At 33.5% G+C, this 15,125-nt stretch overlaps 1 protein-coding gene across 2 annotated transcripts; it reads left to right on the top strand.

Moving 5' to 3' along the window:
* Positions 1 to 12,694: 12,694 nt before the first annotated feature.
* LOC130997874 (protein RGF1 INDUCIBLE TRANSCRIPTION FACTOR 1-like) lies at positions 12,695 to 15,125 on the top strand. 2 transcript variants are annotated; one of them, XM_057923303.1, is made up of 4 exons: positions 12,695 to 12,868; positions 13,333 to 13,512; positions 13,685 to 13,900; positions 14,186 to 15,125. In XM_057923303.1, the coding sequence occupies exons 1-4, from the start codon at positions 12,827 to 12,829 to the stop codon at positions 14,411 to 14,413; spliced, it is 666 nt and encodes a 221-aa protein (XP_057779286.1). In that variant the 5' UTR covers positions 12,695 to 12,826; the 3' UTR covers positions 14,414 to 15,125. The 2 variants fall into 2 exon arrangements, with proteins under 2 accessions (XP_057779286.1, XP_057779287.1); XM_057923304.1 differs by having other exon boundaries at positions 12,782 to 13,160.

Below are 15,125 nucleotides of genomic sequence, written 5' to 3'. Positions count from 1 at the left end.
CGTGTGACCTTCGGACCAAGTGACCACAATGAGATCAACCATCCTATATGTGAAGTGTAATCCCGTGAAACGCCCCGATGTCTTTGGGCCACGCCTCGGAATTGCATGGATCATAGACGGATCATCAGTGTGCCTATGACCGAAACGAATGTTAACAACAGTTATGACCTAACCGAATAACCTCACCCCTTTGTTATCATTGATCTTGTTATTTCTTGTGCAGAGTATACAGATTGAGAATTGTGACACCTCAGTTTGTCGTTGGAGAACAAAGTGGTTCCTCACTCCCTGTGGGATTCGACCCTACGCTTACCACTAAGACTAAGTCCTTGTCGTGAGAAGTAGGAGCGTGTATTGTCCGTACTGGGCTTACACAGGTATTTTGTCCGCACCGCACGACGGGTGTGTGCCAGCGACCAACAGATTTCTATTCGTGAATCCCTTTGGCATATCACATGCATCTGAAGTCTGTCATGATGATAAGACACAGAAGTTAGCAGATGGATTACTTGATGCAATAGAAAATCAACTTGTGTTGGTGCCTTCTAATATAGGGTGAGTATTAATTTGTATCCATATCTCATAATGATTTGTTGGAAATCTTAGGAAACTTGCTTATTTTCAATTAGTTTTGCATGTTATTTCAACTCTCGTATGAATAGTGAACATTGGATTCTAGCAATCATTGAATTGTATAAAGATTGTATCTATTTGATGGACCCTCTTTCTCATCAGACTCCTGATGCAACATGAAAATTTGTGATTGACACGTACGTTTTAGAATTTTCAAGTTATTTTTTTGCCTTTATAGATAATGTTAATGCTAATGTTCTCATTGTCTTTTGTTTTGAAGCACAATGACTATTTTCAATGCCAACAAGGAAAAAAGGAAATTCAAAAAAGCACCAAATTGAGAATTATGTATTTTAATTTCTAGTTATATTATATTCTATATAAACTCACAATTTATTTTTTTAATATAGGGTCTATTCAACCAGATTCAAAGCAAGGCGGATTTTATGTGTTACGGTTTATGAAAGAGATAGTAAAAGCATTTGCAAATGATGACTTCAAAGATTCTCTAACCACATTGGTAACAAAATACAATCTTAAATCTTAATCTATCATTATAAGTAATGACTAAAAACTTTGTATATGCACTTGTTTGTTTGTAGTTGCATAAATGTGAACATTCTTGTCGTGAGATTGACGATGTTTGTGAGGATTGGACGACTTGTGTGATCAAAGAGGTTTGTGAAATAGTCCATGGAATTTCATATCCATTTTATAAATTTTATTTATATTAATTAACTAATTAAACAACTATTGCAATGTCCAATAATGCATAACTCACTTTAACTCACTTTGTTTTGTAGATTGATATGTGAGATAATAGTATTGGTCTATGAAGAAGTTTCAGATTATGAATATGGGTATTTGAAAGGATATTATTTTGAGTTTTGTTGTTTCTATTAGTTTAACTATAGGTGGATTCAAATATTAGCCATAACTTATTCTATGTATATGATATGGATGTAGACTTTGAATGTTGGAAGATTAATGTATGAGTATTTTTAGTGTTTTTTTGCATTTTGTGTTGCCGTATATTATTTAATACTCCCTTCATCCCCCATATTTATGCATATCTTTCCTTTTTGGTACGTCCCCCAAATTTATGCATAGTCTATTTTTGGATACTACCTCACACATAATTTTTATAATTTTACCATTTCTAACTTGCATTATTTACTCACAATCTACTTAACAATGCTCTCAAAAAATGGGACCATTTTTCCACTATCAATACTTCAAACAACTTTTTATTAAACTCGTACCTTAGTCAAACATACATATTTATGGGGGACGAAGGGAGTACAATTTATTGGCTTTTAAAATTAAAAAACAAGAAAGTAGAATAAATATAGAAAAACTGTCATCTATTATACGCCCTCCGTCTATGAAACAAAGTCCCATTTCATGTTGGGCACGGAGATTAATACCTAAGGTGTTGTGAGTGGAATAAAAGGGTAGTTGATAAACATGCATTTTTACCTCTTGGTGTGTCATATTTGATGTTTAGTTATGAAGATTTTGTGTTTGATGGTTTATTTGAGCTTATATTGGTTTATGGTCAAGAACTTGTCACTTCCTTGTTGTTTGAACGAATTTTCAAAAATAATGAAGCAGAATTTGGAAGAATTGGCTGAAATACAAGTTGTATTTAGTCTCTAGAGGAGTTCGTGAGCGCAAACGGATTGTAAATCCGAGTTCGAACAAGGGAGAACGAGTCAAAACAAAATCATTGCGCAAAGCTGTCAGGACCTCGTCGGGCATTTCGGCGCCTCATGCGGGCTGGGCGCGCGGCCGCGCCTCGGGCCGCATGCCAGCTCAGTTTTCGCACGTTTTTATTTATTTATTATTTTAGCTATTTTTCGATCCTACACAGTTTTGACCTATATTTTGAGACCTATGGCATATAAATACTCCCCATAAACATATTTAAAAAACCTTTTATCATATTCTACAGTTCTACTTTTCCTGAGAGCTGAGAGAGACAGACGGAGAAGACTTCAAGAGCAAGAACTGAAGATTCACTTTTTTCCCTACTATTTATTTGTGAATGTTTATTTTTATTCTTGATTTTCCATTGCTAGTTCATATGTCTATGTGTGGCTAGTAATCTGTTATCCTAAGGTTTAGGAAGTAAACAGATTTGGATTCTTGACAGTTTTGATTCAATTAATCAGATTTATTTATGCTTTTTCAGTTCTTGTGCCTATTGTTTGCTTTATTGCCCGATTACCAATTTAGCATAATCTTGGGTTTTAATTTGATATCCGGAGATGATAATTATTACTTGAACGAAGAACATTGAACAAATATATTTTAATCCTAAAGGGAATTGGTATTTATGAAGACATTAATCCTAGGAACTTTTAGGAGTTGCATGTTAGAAGTGTGATCCAGGGACGGTAGCCTTGCATGTAATCAACTGTTTGTATGTCACGGGAGCGGGTATAGACTAACTTTGAGATTGTCCTAGGAGAATTATCTTTATTGTTGAATTGAATCTGTTAAGATTTCCAATCTGTTGAAACCTTTACCTTGAGATAATTTATTTCTATTTTATTCTTACCCGCAACTTGATTTATTTGTTTTCCAGTATTTATATTTCTTAGTTTTAAAATCAAACCTTCAATTCTGTTATTCAAATAGAGAATAATAATCTATGGTAGGAATTAATATTATTTGGTCTCTGTGGAATACGACCTTACTTGCTACTGTACACAATTGCATCCGTACACTTGCGGCGTGTTAAAGAAATTAGCGAACATTAGTGGTTAAGATATTTAATTACTTTTGTTAATCTTTCATTAGGAAAAGACCTTTACACTTATATAAATAGATAAGCTTCACAAATAGAGAACTCACTAATAATCAACATCTAAGACATCAACAAGGCAATAATAAAAACACAAAAAAGAACTCAACTTACTATTAAGCAACAGCCTAGCACGAATAACAAAAAATTTGCTTTACTAAGAAAATTATTAGCCAAAACAAGTAGAAGTAAATAAACTTCCATTATCTTCAACATTCATCAGCAAAAACGAAGCTCAAAATGAAGAAGCAAGCAAGCAGAAACAACCACACTCACATACAACGAAACATAAAAAAGACAACCAAAATCGAACGTGAAGCACAGATCTAGATGAATTCAACAGAGATTTGAAACATCTCTAACCCTCAGATATGGTGTTCTAAATCTCGGCGCACTTGGCGACCACGTTGTGGTCATTAATGGCTTCCTCATCCTCAATCAAGTAGTTGGCACACTCATTCTTCCCATTCTTGGCCAAGACCGTCGAGATCTTGACGCGGGAGATGACAAACCACTGAATGAGTGAGAAGATGATTCCGATGAAGGTGCACACTGGAATCACGATCCCAATCCTCAAATATGACAACAATGTCATTCTCATTCTCACGAGAACATTAACTAACTCCCCGAAATATATACGGAGAATTAAATTATAAAGATAGGAAAATTTTGAAAGAAAAAGAACAACGAAAGAGTGAGAATGACAAAAAGAGTCACGAATTTGAGGAGGTTTTCGCAAATTAATTGGGTTGGGTAATTAGTGAGAGTGTTAATGATTTAATTGGAGTGGGTTAATTATTTGGGGCGGGTCCATTAGTGGCAAAGGGTAGTAAATACAAAAAAGAATGGAGGATGTAAATATACAAAAAGCGGAATAGGACTTTATTTGGTGGATAAATATTTATGGGTAAGTAGGACTTTATTTCGTGGACGAATGGAGTAATATACATGAAATTGAAAAACTGTAATATATACTCCCTCCGTCCCACGAATCTTGACACGTTTATAAATATAGTAACAATTAGCTAAACAATAAGGGTTCTTATTACCTTCTCTCTCTTACTTTATCATCTTCCCTCTCCTACTTTATCACTTTTATACTTTATTACATACACACTTAAAACATTAATCTACAACTCCTTAATTCTCGTGCCGAAACCAAACGTGTCAAGATTCGTGGGACGGGGGGAGTACATTAATACATGACATTTTTTAATTAAGTGTCGTATAATCCGTAAACATTGAGGGAGTACATTACATACATGACATTTATATATAGAAAAATGGTCATCCATATATAAACATTGTCATGTATGAGCGCATACATGAACTTATTAAGTATCATCGGAAAAAGTGGCATATATACATGACATACATGACACTTCTCCATACACATATATGACGCATTTTTAGGGTATTCTATAAGCATTTTTTTCAGTATTGATTAAATTTGTAAATGTTTGTTCATGTTTTCTTTACATATAAATATTACTCTCTTCGTCCACGAAGAGTGCCTGTTTATTAATCCCTCCGTCCCGGCTATCTTGTGACCTTTTTTTGAACACGAGAATTAAGAAAGTAATATTTTGTGTGTAGGTGGAAAAGTGAAAAGGTGAATAAAGAGTAATGGACACTCAAAAAAGAAAGTGTCTAAAAGATAGGTGGGACTGAGAGATTACTATTTTCATCCGTCGAGTGTGTGTTTTTCTTTTTTAGAGATTCCCCCTTATATTTTAAAGAGTAATACTATTTGGACAAAATTTGTTCGGACAAAAGAATGTTAAATACTTTAAAAAATCGATTTATTTAAAAAATTTAGTTCAAATTTAAAAAGAATTTAGTTATTTTTATTATTTTCTCCACGTTGTAATTTATTGATAATTCTTTAACAATTTTGTTTTTATTAGTAGTAGTATTTTTGTAGTTTTTGTATTTTTAAAATAATAAAAATTTTAAAAAATATTAAAAACTTACAAAAAAAATACTAATAATGTGGAGAAAACAATAAAACTAACTAAATTACTTTTTATTTTGAACCAAAAATTTTAAATAAATTTATTTTTTTAAATAATTAATCAATATTTTGTCCGGACATAATTTGTCCAAATAGCATTATTGTGGGCCTCTTACAATACTAAAATCACATCTTTCAACCATTTTATTAAAACTCGTGTCATCCACTCCACCACACACTATTTGTGAACGGAGGAAGTAATATACTCACTCCGTCCCAGTAGAATAGTCATGTTTCTTTTCGGCATGGAGATTAAGAAACTTGTATTTTGAGTGTAATCATATTATTTGTAGTGTAAAATCATTATCGAAAATAGAAATAAAACTATTATAATGGGACGTCTCGAAAAGGAAAACAGGACTATTAGAATGGAACCGGGAGAGTATTAATTTATTGGACAATTGTGAATGCTTTTGGAGGGACGAAAATGACATTTTTATAAATTTGGCCAATATTTAACTTTTATGTAGTATCAATAGATTCAAGGGAATCAAATCAAACTAGCTTTAATGTCAAATGGGATCCTCTGTCCCACTATTTTGTGTGTATCACTGTGTACCTCTCTTAATTTATCTATTTTATAATTATTTTTTATAAAAATAAAAAATATTATTATATTATGAACTCTAATTAATATTTTTAACTAAAAATTGAAATTTTATAAAAATTATATATATCCTAACTTTGAATTAATGAACCCAAATAATCAATTATTAATTCAAATAAATATTAAAAAATAATTATAAACCCTAATTGGATGAGTGAACCCTTGTTAATTATCTTTTTTATAATATTAAAGCATAATAAATTAAAATTAAAAAAAATATAATTAAAAATTATAATAAATTAAGAGTGGTACACTGTGAATCTGTGATACACACATGCAAGTGTAAACGAAAATGATGGAAACATAACCAAATGATACAATCGAAACAAGAATCGGGCTCTATGACCATATATTATCGCAAATAATTTCACATTTAATTTTCAAATTCATCATTTAGATTAATTCAATTTTCAAATATCTTATGCATATATGTTCAATATAAATTAATTGTTCGAGACTCAGTGGCCATATAATTAAATATTTTATCATTAAACAATCGTGCTTTTCATTATAAATAAATTTAGTAAATCTATTTGCCACAAAACTTTGAACCCTTGATTTCACAAATTAGTGAATTACCCGTCGAATCATCCGACAAACGATTCCGCCGTTCTATTATTTGGTGCATGAAAGTTACTTTCGCCTTATATAGGAGTATCATTTAAAATGTTTATATAAATTTGATTCATCACCGTCTTTATTTAGATTATATATATACTAGTGCGTAACGTGTCGAATTTTGAAGGAAAATTATTTTAAATTATAATTTAAATTATATTATATTATTTTTATATAATGTGTAATTATTTATATATAAATTATTTTTAAATTTATTTAATTTGAGGCAATAGAGTTCAAATTATATTAATCTCAACCATATTATTTAACTAAATGTTACCTTTTTATTTGAATAAAACATTTACCCTTTTATACTCCCTCCTTAAAAGTCTGTCCCAATTTTCTTTTTAGGACATCCTAAAAAAGTTTGCCCCAATCTCCAACCTTTTTTTTGTTACATGATCACACGATTCACACCATCAATTATACAATTACAATCCTTTAAACACTATTTTTATACATGAACCCACCATCAAATAATTTTTTTTTTACCAACTTTTGATAAAATTCATGTCATCTCCTTGGGGCAAACTTTTAAGGGACGGAGGGATTATGAGTTTTCATTTAATGAAGTTTTAAAAAAGGTTAATGTAGGATTGAAAATTTTAGAAAAATCAAAAGAAAAAATATGTAAATTTGATGGAGGATATAATGTGCCACATTTGTCGTCAATTGTATATAAACGACATTTTTATTAATTTTGTACAAATTGTTTACATTGACGAATAAGAATTAAGTTAATACATTATTTGTCATCTGAATCATATATGACCATATCATCATCTAAAGCTCGAAAGATGACATATGACTCTTGAATACCAAACATTTGAGCATAATCTCGTCTTAATCTTGAAATACTATATCTAACTTTTATGCGTCAATCTTTCAAACATTACTATCTGGGGCTTTAAATATCATAACTCAAATTTGAATATCATTTCATTTGGAACTTGAAAGATCAAAGCTGACTTGTGAGAATATATCATTAGTAGCTTGTAAGATCATAACTAACTTTTAAACATCATCTTGTATAGAGTTTGAAAAATCATGACATACTTTTGTACATTATTTCATTTGGAGCTTGAAATGTCATAATTAAGTTTCAAGCATCATCTCGTTTGGAGTTTGAATGAACAAAATTGACTTGTAAACATCATCTTATTTGAAGTTTTAAAAGACCATAACTAAGTTTTGAGAATCATCTCGTGTGAAACTTAAGAAAATTGATGTGAGATATAAATTATATTAATTTATTTAGAATTTCAATTGGTAAATTTTCATAAAAAAATCATTGTTGAATCAAAATTTTATTTTAAAAAATTTATATAAAATATTTTATTTTATGGTCAAATTAAATTAAAGAAATAATTTATTTAATCACAATAATTTTTTTTAAAATTAAATTAATTAAATCATTTATTTAACCAAATAAAATTTATCAAATTAAATTGACAAAGCAATTCAAATTTTACTAATCTCAATCATTTCGCTAATTAAATGTAGATTCCTAATTTGGGGAGTAAGAGCTTCCTCTCATATAAGTTTTATTTTAGTGAAATCTCATAAATAATCAAGGTGAGATGAAATTATTTATTTCACTCGATGATGATTATTATAGGTTTGATGGCGGATTAAAGATTTTAAATATATTTTAATATTATATCTTGTATTCTACTTTATCTAAATTCTTCATTTATGCATTATTAATTGGGTTAATTGCATATAAATTACTGAACTTTCAACAAATTCTCATTTTGCATACAAACATTTAAATCTTTATTAAAATTACTCAACTATTATTTTTTTCTCATTTTGCATATTTGCCCATTTTTCATCGTGTTGTTATGGCATAAATATACTCGCTTGGCATGAATATGCTCACATATCATAAATATGACCGTGTGAAAAAATAAAACTGACGTTGTAATGTATAGTTGGATGAAAACGACGTCATTTCTGGCCCAAAGTTTGGTAGAAAAATGGACAAATATGCAAAATGAGAAGAAATTAATAGTTGAGTAATTTTAATAAAAAGTTTAAAGCTCATGTGCAAAATGAGAATTTATTGAAAGCTCAGTAATTTATATGCAATTAACCCTTATTAATTTTATAATTTATTTATGGCTTGAGTATCAAATTCACTCCTAACATAGAGACCTCTATCAAGTATAGATCCCTATACTCGACTTTGGTTCAACTAAACCCACGAAGTCGTTAATTTGATGCAATTACCCCCTCTGCCCTAACGGTTATTTATAACACCGTTAACTATTTTAATTTTTTTTCATTGGTGGTGAGACCCACGCCTTTTTCTTCGCTAAGCTCGTTGGAAACCCGTTGGAAAACTGAGCACTGCCCACAAAGTCTGAAAATGCCCAAAATAAAAATTCTGAAGCCAACAAAATCCCAACGAAACACATCATCAAATCGGATCTCAAATCTCGTTGGTATCTCATCTTGACCAGCGACATTCATCAGTGAAAATTTCTCCATTTTCGATCGAAAATCCCAATAGAAGATCTCGACATCCAGCCCTTGTGAGAATCCCCAATGCTGAATTGATCGCCCCTAACTACAAATCTCTAAACTCAATCTGTGCTTCCCAACAATTTTGAGCAAGTCCCAGCGAAGCCCGACGACTCTTCGCGTAAAATCAGTTCAGATTCGTCGATTATTCAATTAAAGGAATCAACCGCCATTTTATCTACCTTCAAATCGAGCCTAGGGCTTTCTTCAGCCCCGACAACAACCATAGTTGTCGTTCACCTCTCGACCAAGTGGGCAGACGCTCGTGCGTCTGGTCCTCGTCTCTCTCTCTCTCTCTCTCTCGGTGTGAACAACAATAGTTGTTGCTGCATGCAGAGCCTCAGCTAAAATCGCCACCCACGAACCATGCCGGCTACGGGCCACCGACCACCACAATGTTGTTCCATTTTTTCAGGGCATACTGTTGGGAACTTATTGAAATATCCTTATCCTTGTTTTGATGATACCAAAATCCATAGGCCTTAATTGTAATAGACTAGAACTGTTCGAACTCAAGTGTTAGAGTTCTTTTCTAGTTTAGTTTGCTGTTCTGAAGACTGAAGGACGAAGGACTGAAGACTGAAGACTGAAGACTGAAGTTACCAACTGAAGTATCAGTTGAAGAATCAGTCTGGAACTGATTACTTAATGCGTGCCACGTGGATTCAGCGGACTGATACTAAAGTCAAGTATCAGTTAAACATTCTTCCTCGGACTAAACCTCCAACATTCAAAGGAAGCCACGTACTCCAAAAGTACAGCCGCATTAAATGCAGAGATCTCAGGATCATCCCTCTCTGCAGAGGTCATTCCTATTTGGTGGTTACTTTATCAGAGACGTCACATCTCCTGCTCTTCAACATAGCTGTTCTCACCAAACAAGGAACCTCGAAGATTGAAGCCTCAGCCCAAATTCGAAAAGCTCTCCAACGGAAGAAATCTTGAAGACGTTCTCCGCCAACGGATCTATTCAAGACCTCTCCTATAAATATATAGCGCTCGAGGATCACTTCAATCTTCACCGATTCAACGACATAAGCTGAAACTCTGCCAAAATTGTTTCTCAGCCAAAGCTTAACCTCTCCAAAGCTTGAATCAAAGAAGAGAATACCAAAGCCAAAAATCAGTCACTGCTGATTATATACATTTTATTAGACCTTAGGCAAACCTCTGTTTACCCAAAGCCTAGGTCAAAACTAAACTAACTCCAAAGAACTTGTTCTTTGAAGTTTAGTTGGCAAGATTTCAAACCTCCATTCGAGAGATAGAATCGAGTGTTTGAGTTGAAAAGGAGTTCAGGAAGGTACTCTGACTCCGTGAGATCCTAGTGCAGGTTCGTGCTAGGAGTGAAAAATCCAGCGCGAGTGAAGTGTTGGTACTGAAGATTGGATCTTCAGTTGATTCGGTTGTGTGCACTCGGGTAAGCACACAGATAGGTTTGCAGTGCACCAGTTAAGCACTTGCGGAGTAAAATTGTTGGTCTGATCAACCGACTGTGGATGTAGGAAGTGTTTTTCCGAACCACGTAAAAATCTATGTGTTATTTACAGCTTTCAGTTTTACATTCTTACTTGTGCTCTTTCCATTGATAAACTGAACACTGACTAAATGCAAAGAGAAACCTAAGACTAACAACGTGCTCAACAAAGGCTATTTCGAAATAAAGTTATTTCCGCTGCGTATGTTATCAGTCTGACTGATCTATCCTCTGATAGTCATGAAGACTTGTAACATCTATGTTTTAGCAAACTCGACTGAAGCCTTAACGTGCATCAGTTAAGTTCCAGTGACTTAACTGATAACTCTTTACTGAAGAGTATTTCAGTATCAATCGTCAACCCTGTTTGGTCAAAACTCCTTTCAGTTAACAGGCGTCTAAGTTTGCGTGTAAAGTTTCATTTTGATCTCTATCTTGAGATCCCTCTGATTTTAAGAAAAATAGCCTATAGGTGTATTCTCCCCCCCCCATACACCTATTCGAGACCCTCCGGACCTAACACATACCAATACTGAAGATGATCGCCAGGTATCAGCCGCTTCTACATTGCAAATATGATCTTGAAATCAGTGATCCCCAAAATTAATGCCAAGTGTATCAGCGATCTCAAATCTACATCTCAAATCAATGTTGTTCCATTTTTGGGCTAGGGCACATTCAAAGTCTATAGTTTCGGCGAGCTTGGCGAAGAAGAAGGCGTGGGTCCCACCACCAACAAAATAAAAAATAAAAATAAAATAGTTAACGGTGTTAAGCAACCGTTAGGGCAGAGGGGGTAATTGCACCAAATTAACGACTTCGGGGGTTTAGTTGAACCAAAGTCGAGTATAGGGATCTATACGTAATAGGGGCCTCTATGTTAGGGGTGGATTTGATACTTAACCCTTTATTTATAATAAATAATATATATGCCTCTGAGAAACATAAAATTAATACAAATATATATACATCTAATTATGAACATTGAATTAAAACCATTTGTCGTACATAAATTATAATTTTTTCTTCTTATCACACATATAAATCTAGCTAACTTTTATCAAGATAAAACAAATAATAAAATTTATTAATTTAAACTATGTGTAAAGTTAATATGAATTATATATATTAGTAATTATATTTATTAAGATTAATGCATCTTATATGGAACGTGATAATTAATTAATTAATAAATAATAGAGAATATATATGGTAAATCATTTCAAATGAATGAGATTTGAGGGATTTTGAAATAGTGGAATTTGAGAGTGTCACATAGGATAAGTGGTTTTCATATTATAAAGAAGATACCAGTTATTATTTAAAAAAGAAAAGTTTGAATCAAATTAACTATATATTCTAGGCAATCGCCGTCGATAAGTTAATTCAAAACGAGATATTGACTAATCCGAACTGATAAATTCTCAAGCACGAACTTATGCAGAGGCCATGCACTCCAAGAGTGGGTTTCCCCCTATTTTGGAGAGAAAATGGTGAGTTTTGAGCCCCAAAAAGAGTAGGTCTAACCACTTGATAAAAACATAATTCATATTTTCAAAATTAATTTTTTTTATCAAGAATAATTGTACCCAAACTCTACCACATATATGCATGCCCTTACAAAAGCTCTTCATAATATTTGATGTAGATCCATAACCACACAAAAAAATTCGGTATCGAAAGTAGGTATATATTCGTTAGAATATTAATGTTCATTAAGAAATTACTATGTCCAAATTACTTCCATCTCATTTGTCTATATCAATTAAATCATAATTTCGGAACAATTTTAATCATTATTTGAATAATTGAAATGAGCAATTGTAGCAATTTTGTAAAGAATCATTCACACACATTTTACTTGAATCAAGTAGAATTTTCAGGTGATTTATTTATCTGGAACGAAATTCATCCATAAAATAGCAGTGAGATATCAATATCTGGATGAAACTGAGATTGGGAAATTAATAAAAAAGAATTTCGTACCTTATGTTGGATTATAAATCTTGAATCGGACGTGACATCCTGCCTAAATCTCATGCCCATTATTAGAAGAGAAAGGGGAGCGTGAAAAATGGGAAATCTGGAGGGTATTTTGGAGAAATCACAATATAGCTTTTAATTTAGAGTAGAGAACTCAAGCAAACGCAACGACGTCGTAGTTGGAAGCCCTTTTGTAGCGTAGCTCGGTGGCCGACCCTCATGTCTACGTGCAGACGCAAAGAAGATCCAAAAAATTGTAGCGTAAGCGCCAAACCCTTCCTTCTCTCTCCTCACATCCAACGGCGCACTAAAATCCTCAGCCACCCCTTCCGATCTCCACCGTTGCTTGCTTTATTTTCTTCATAATTTTAGGCTTTTGTCCCTTCCTTAGCTTAGGTGTAGTTTTGTTGTTGATTTTTAAGTTGCTGGTTGTTTAGGTTAGGCCTCCTCCCTCCTCCTCAACTCTCTCTTTCTCTCTCTCTCTCTCTGTGCAAAAATATTTCCCTCAAACTTCTCTCATCATCATCATTGGAGGAATCCAAATTTTACAATGGTAATGCCTGCGTACAATCCAGTATTGTCATGTATTTCTATCCCCTCTCTCGTTCGATACTCTTGTTTCTCTCTCTAAAGTTTGGTTAGAGAGAGATATAGGAAGATAGAAAAAAAAAGAAAAAAGTAGTGTTGAATGTTGTGAAAAAAGATTGTTTATTGGGTTGTGGCAGGGCACAATGCTGGTTCCTCCGTGGCTGGAGCGGCTCCTCAACACCTCATTCTTCAACATCTGCCGCACCCACGGCGACGCCGCCCGCAGCGAATGCAACATGTATTGCTTGGACTGCAATGCCGACGCCTTCTGCTTCTACTGCCGCTCCTCCAAACACAAAGACCATCAAGTAATTCAGGTGCAGTTTTTTTTTTTTTTGGGTGTTGATTGATTATAGCGTACGTTAATTAGGACATGTTGAATATTGCAGTAAGTGGTTTTTGATGTGGACATTAATCAATAAAAGAATTGAGCAATTCCTTGTTTTCTCCACCAATTAATTCTGACGGCATTGTGAATTTTGATTGTAGATACGGCGATCTTCGTACCATGATGTGGTGAGGGTTTCGGAGATTCAGAAGGTTTTGGACATAAGCGGAGTTCAGACATATGTAATAAACAGCGCGAGGGTTTTGTTTCTGAACGAGAGACCTCAGCCCAAAGGCGGGAAGGCCGTGTCTCATGTCTGCGAAATCTGTGGGAGAAGCCTCTTGGACACATTCCGCTTCTGTTCTTTGGGATGCAAGGTCAGCATCTTCTCTCTCTAGCCTCCTCAGATTAATTATGTAATCAAGATGATAATCAGTCGCCATCACCATGCTACAACTCGTAATCAAAATCAATAATCATAATTGTCAATTGTAATGTTTCTGCCATTGATAAAGAATGAAGGGATGATGATCATCACCGTCGCCATCATTTTCATCGCATAACCAACTCATGCCCATCATAATCATCTTTTTTGTTATGTAATGTGTGCTTCATTATCATCACTACCGTCCTCATTTAATATTTACATATATGAATGTTAGGTTGTAGGGATAAAGGGCAATGGGGATGCAAGCTTTATTGAAGCGGCATCATCATCAAGAAGAGGAGGAGGAAATTACATGATGTCGTCATCATCATCAAGGGATCAAGAGGAGGAATTGCGTGACGGCTCACAACAAGACATATACCCGCCCACGCCCCCTCCACCTCCTTCAAGTTCAAGATCAAGAAGAAAAGGCATTCCGCAAAGGGCACCTTTTAGGTCATAATTCTTTCTTTTTTTTTTAATTAATTAAAATATAGTTTTCTTCACCTTAAATTAAATTTTAATTAAAACAAATTACTCCTAAACCCACTTTATACAACTCACATTTTGGGGTCCTTGTCCCCCAAAAAAAGTAATTGTAGGTAGCTCAAATTTTAATTCAAATTTGGGGATTCTTTCTTTCTTTCCTTGGTTTTTAGGGTGGGTGGGGGGGTGGGTAGGGGTCCCAACTCAAAACAAAAAACAAAATCTGTTGAGGATAGAGAGGATCAATAATGCAAAAGAATTGTTATTGAAATTTGTTTGCAAGGGTGTACAATATTGTAATTAATTAATTAATAGAAATTTATAAAAGTAAAGTTGGCCACTTCTTGTTGAGTCCGTCCCGTTTCATAGTTTTCATGGGGCCATCAACCCACATGCTCCGTTTACATAAAGAACAACACCTTTAATTTAATTTGTTTATTAACATTATAACATGCAATGAGGCAAATCACCTTTCTTTCATTGTTACTCGGTTTGGATATTCTCTCTCTTTTAATTAATTTGCCCTTTTCTTCATCTCTCAACCTAAACAAAATTAATCAGATGCGGATGCAATTGCGAAGCTTTGTTTGTGGCTGTAGTTAAATCCTATTTTCAGCCGAACAATTAGGCAAAGTGTAACGAATATTCAGGTTCTGTCACTTTTTTGATAGAAATTGATTTATACTCCA

This window comes from Salvia miltiorrhiza, chromosome 8 (genome assembly GCF_028751815.1).
Source record: "Salvia miltiorrhiza cultivar Shanhuang (shh) chromosome 8, IMPLAD_Smil_shh, whole genome shotgun sequence".
NCBI lineage: Eukaryota > Viridiplantae > Streptophyta > Magnoliopsida > Lamiales > Lamiaceae > Salvia > Salvia miltiorrhiza.
Note: the sequence above shows the minus strand (reverse complement) of the source record. Positions and strands in the feature narration are given on the sequence as shown.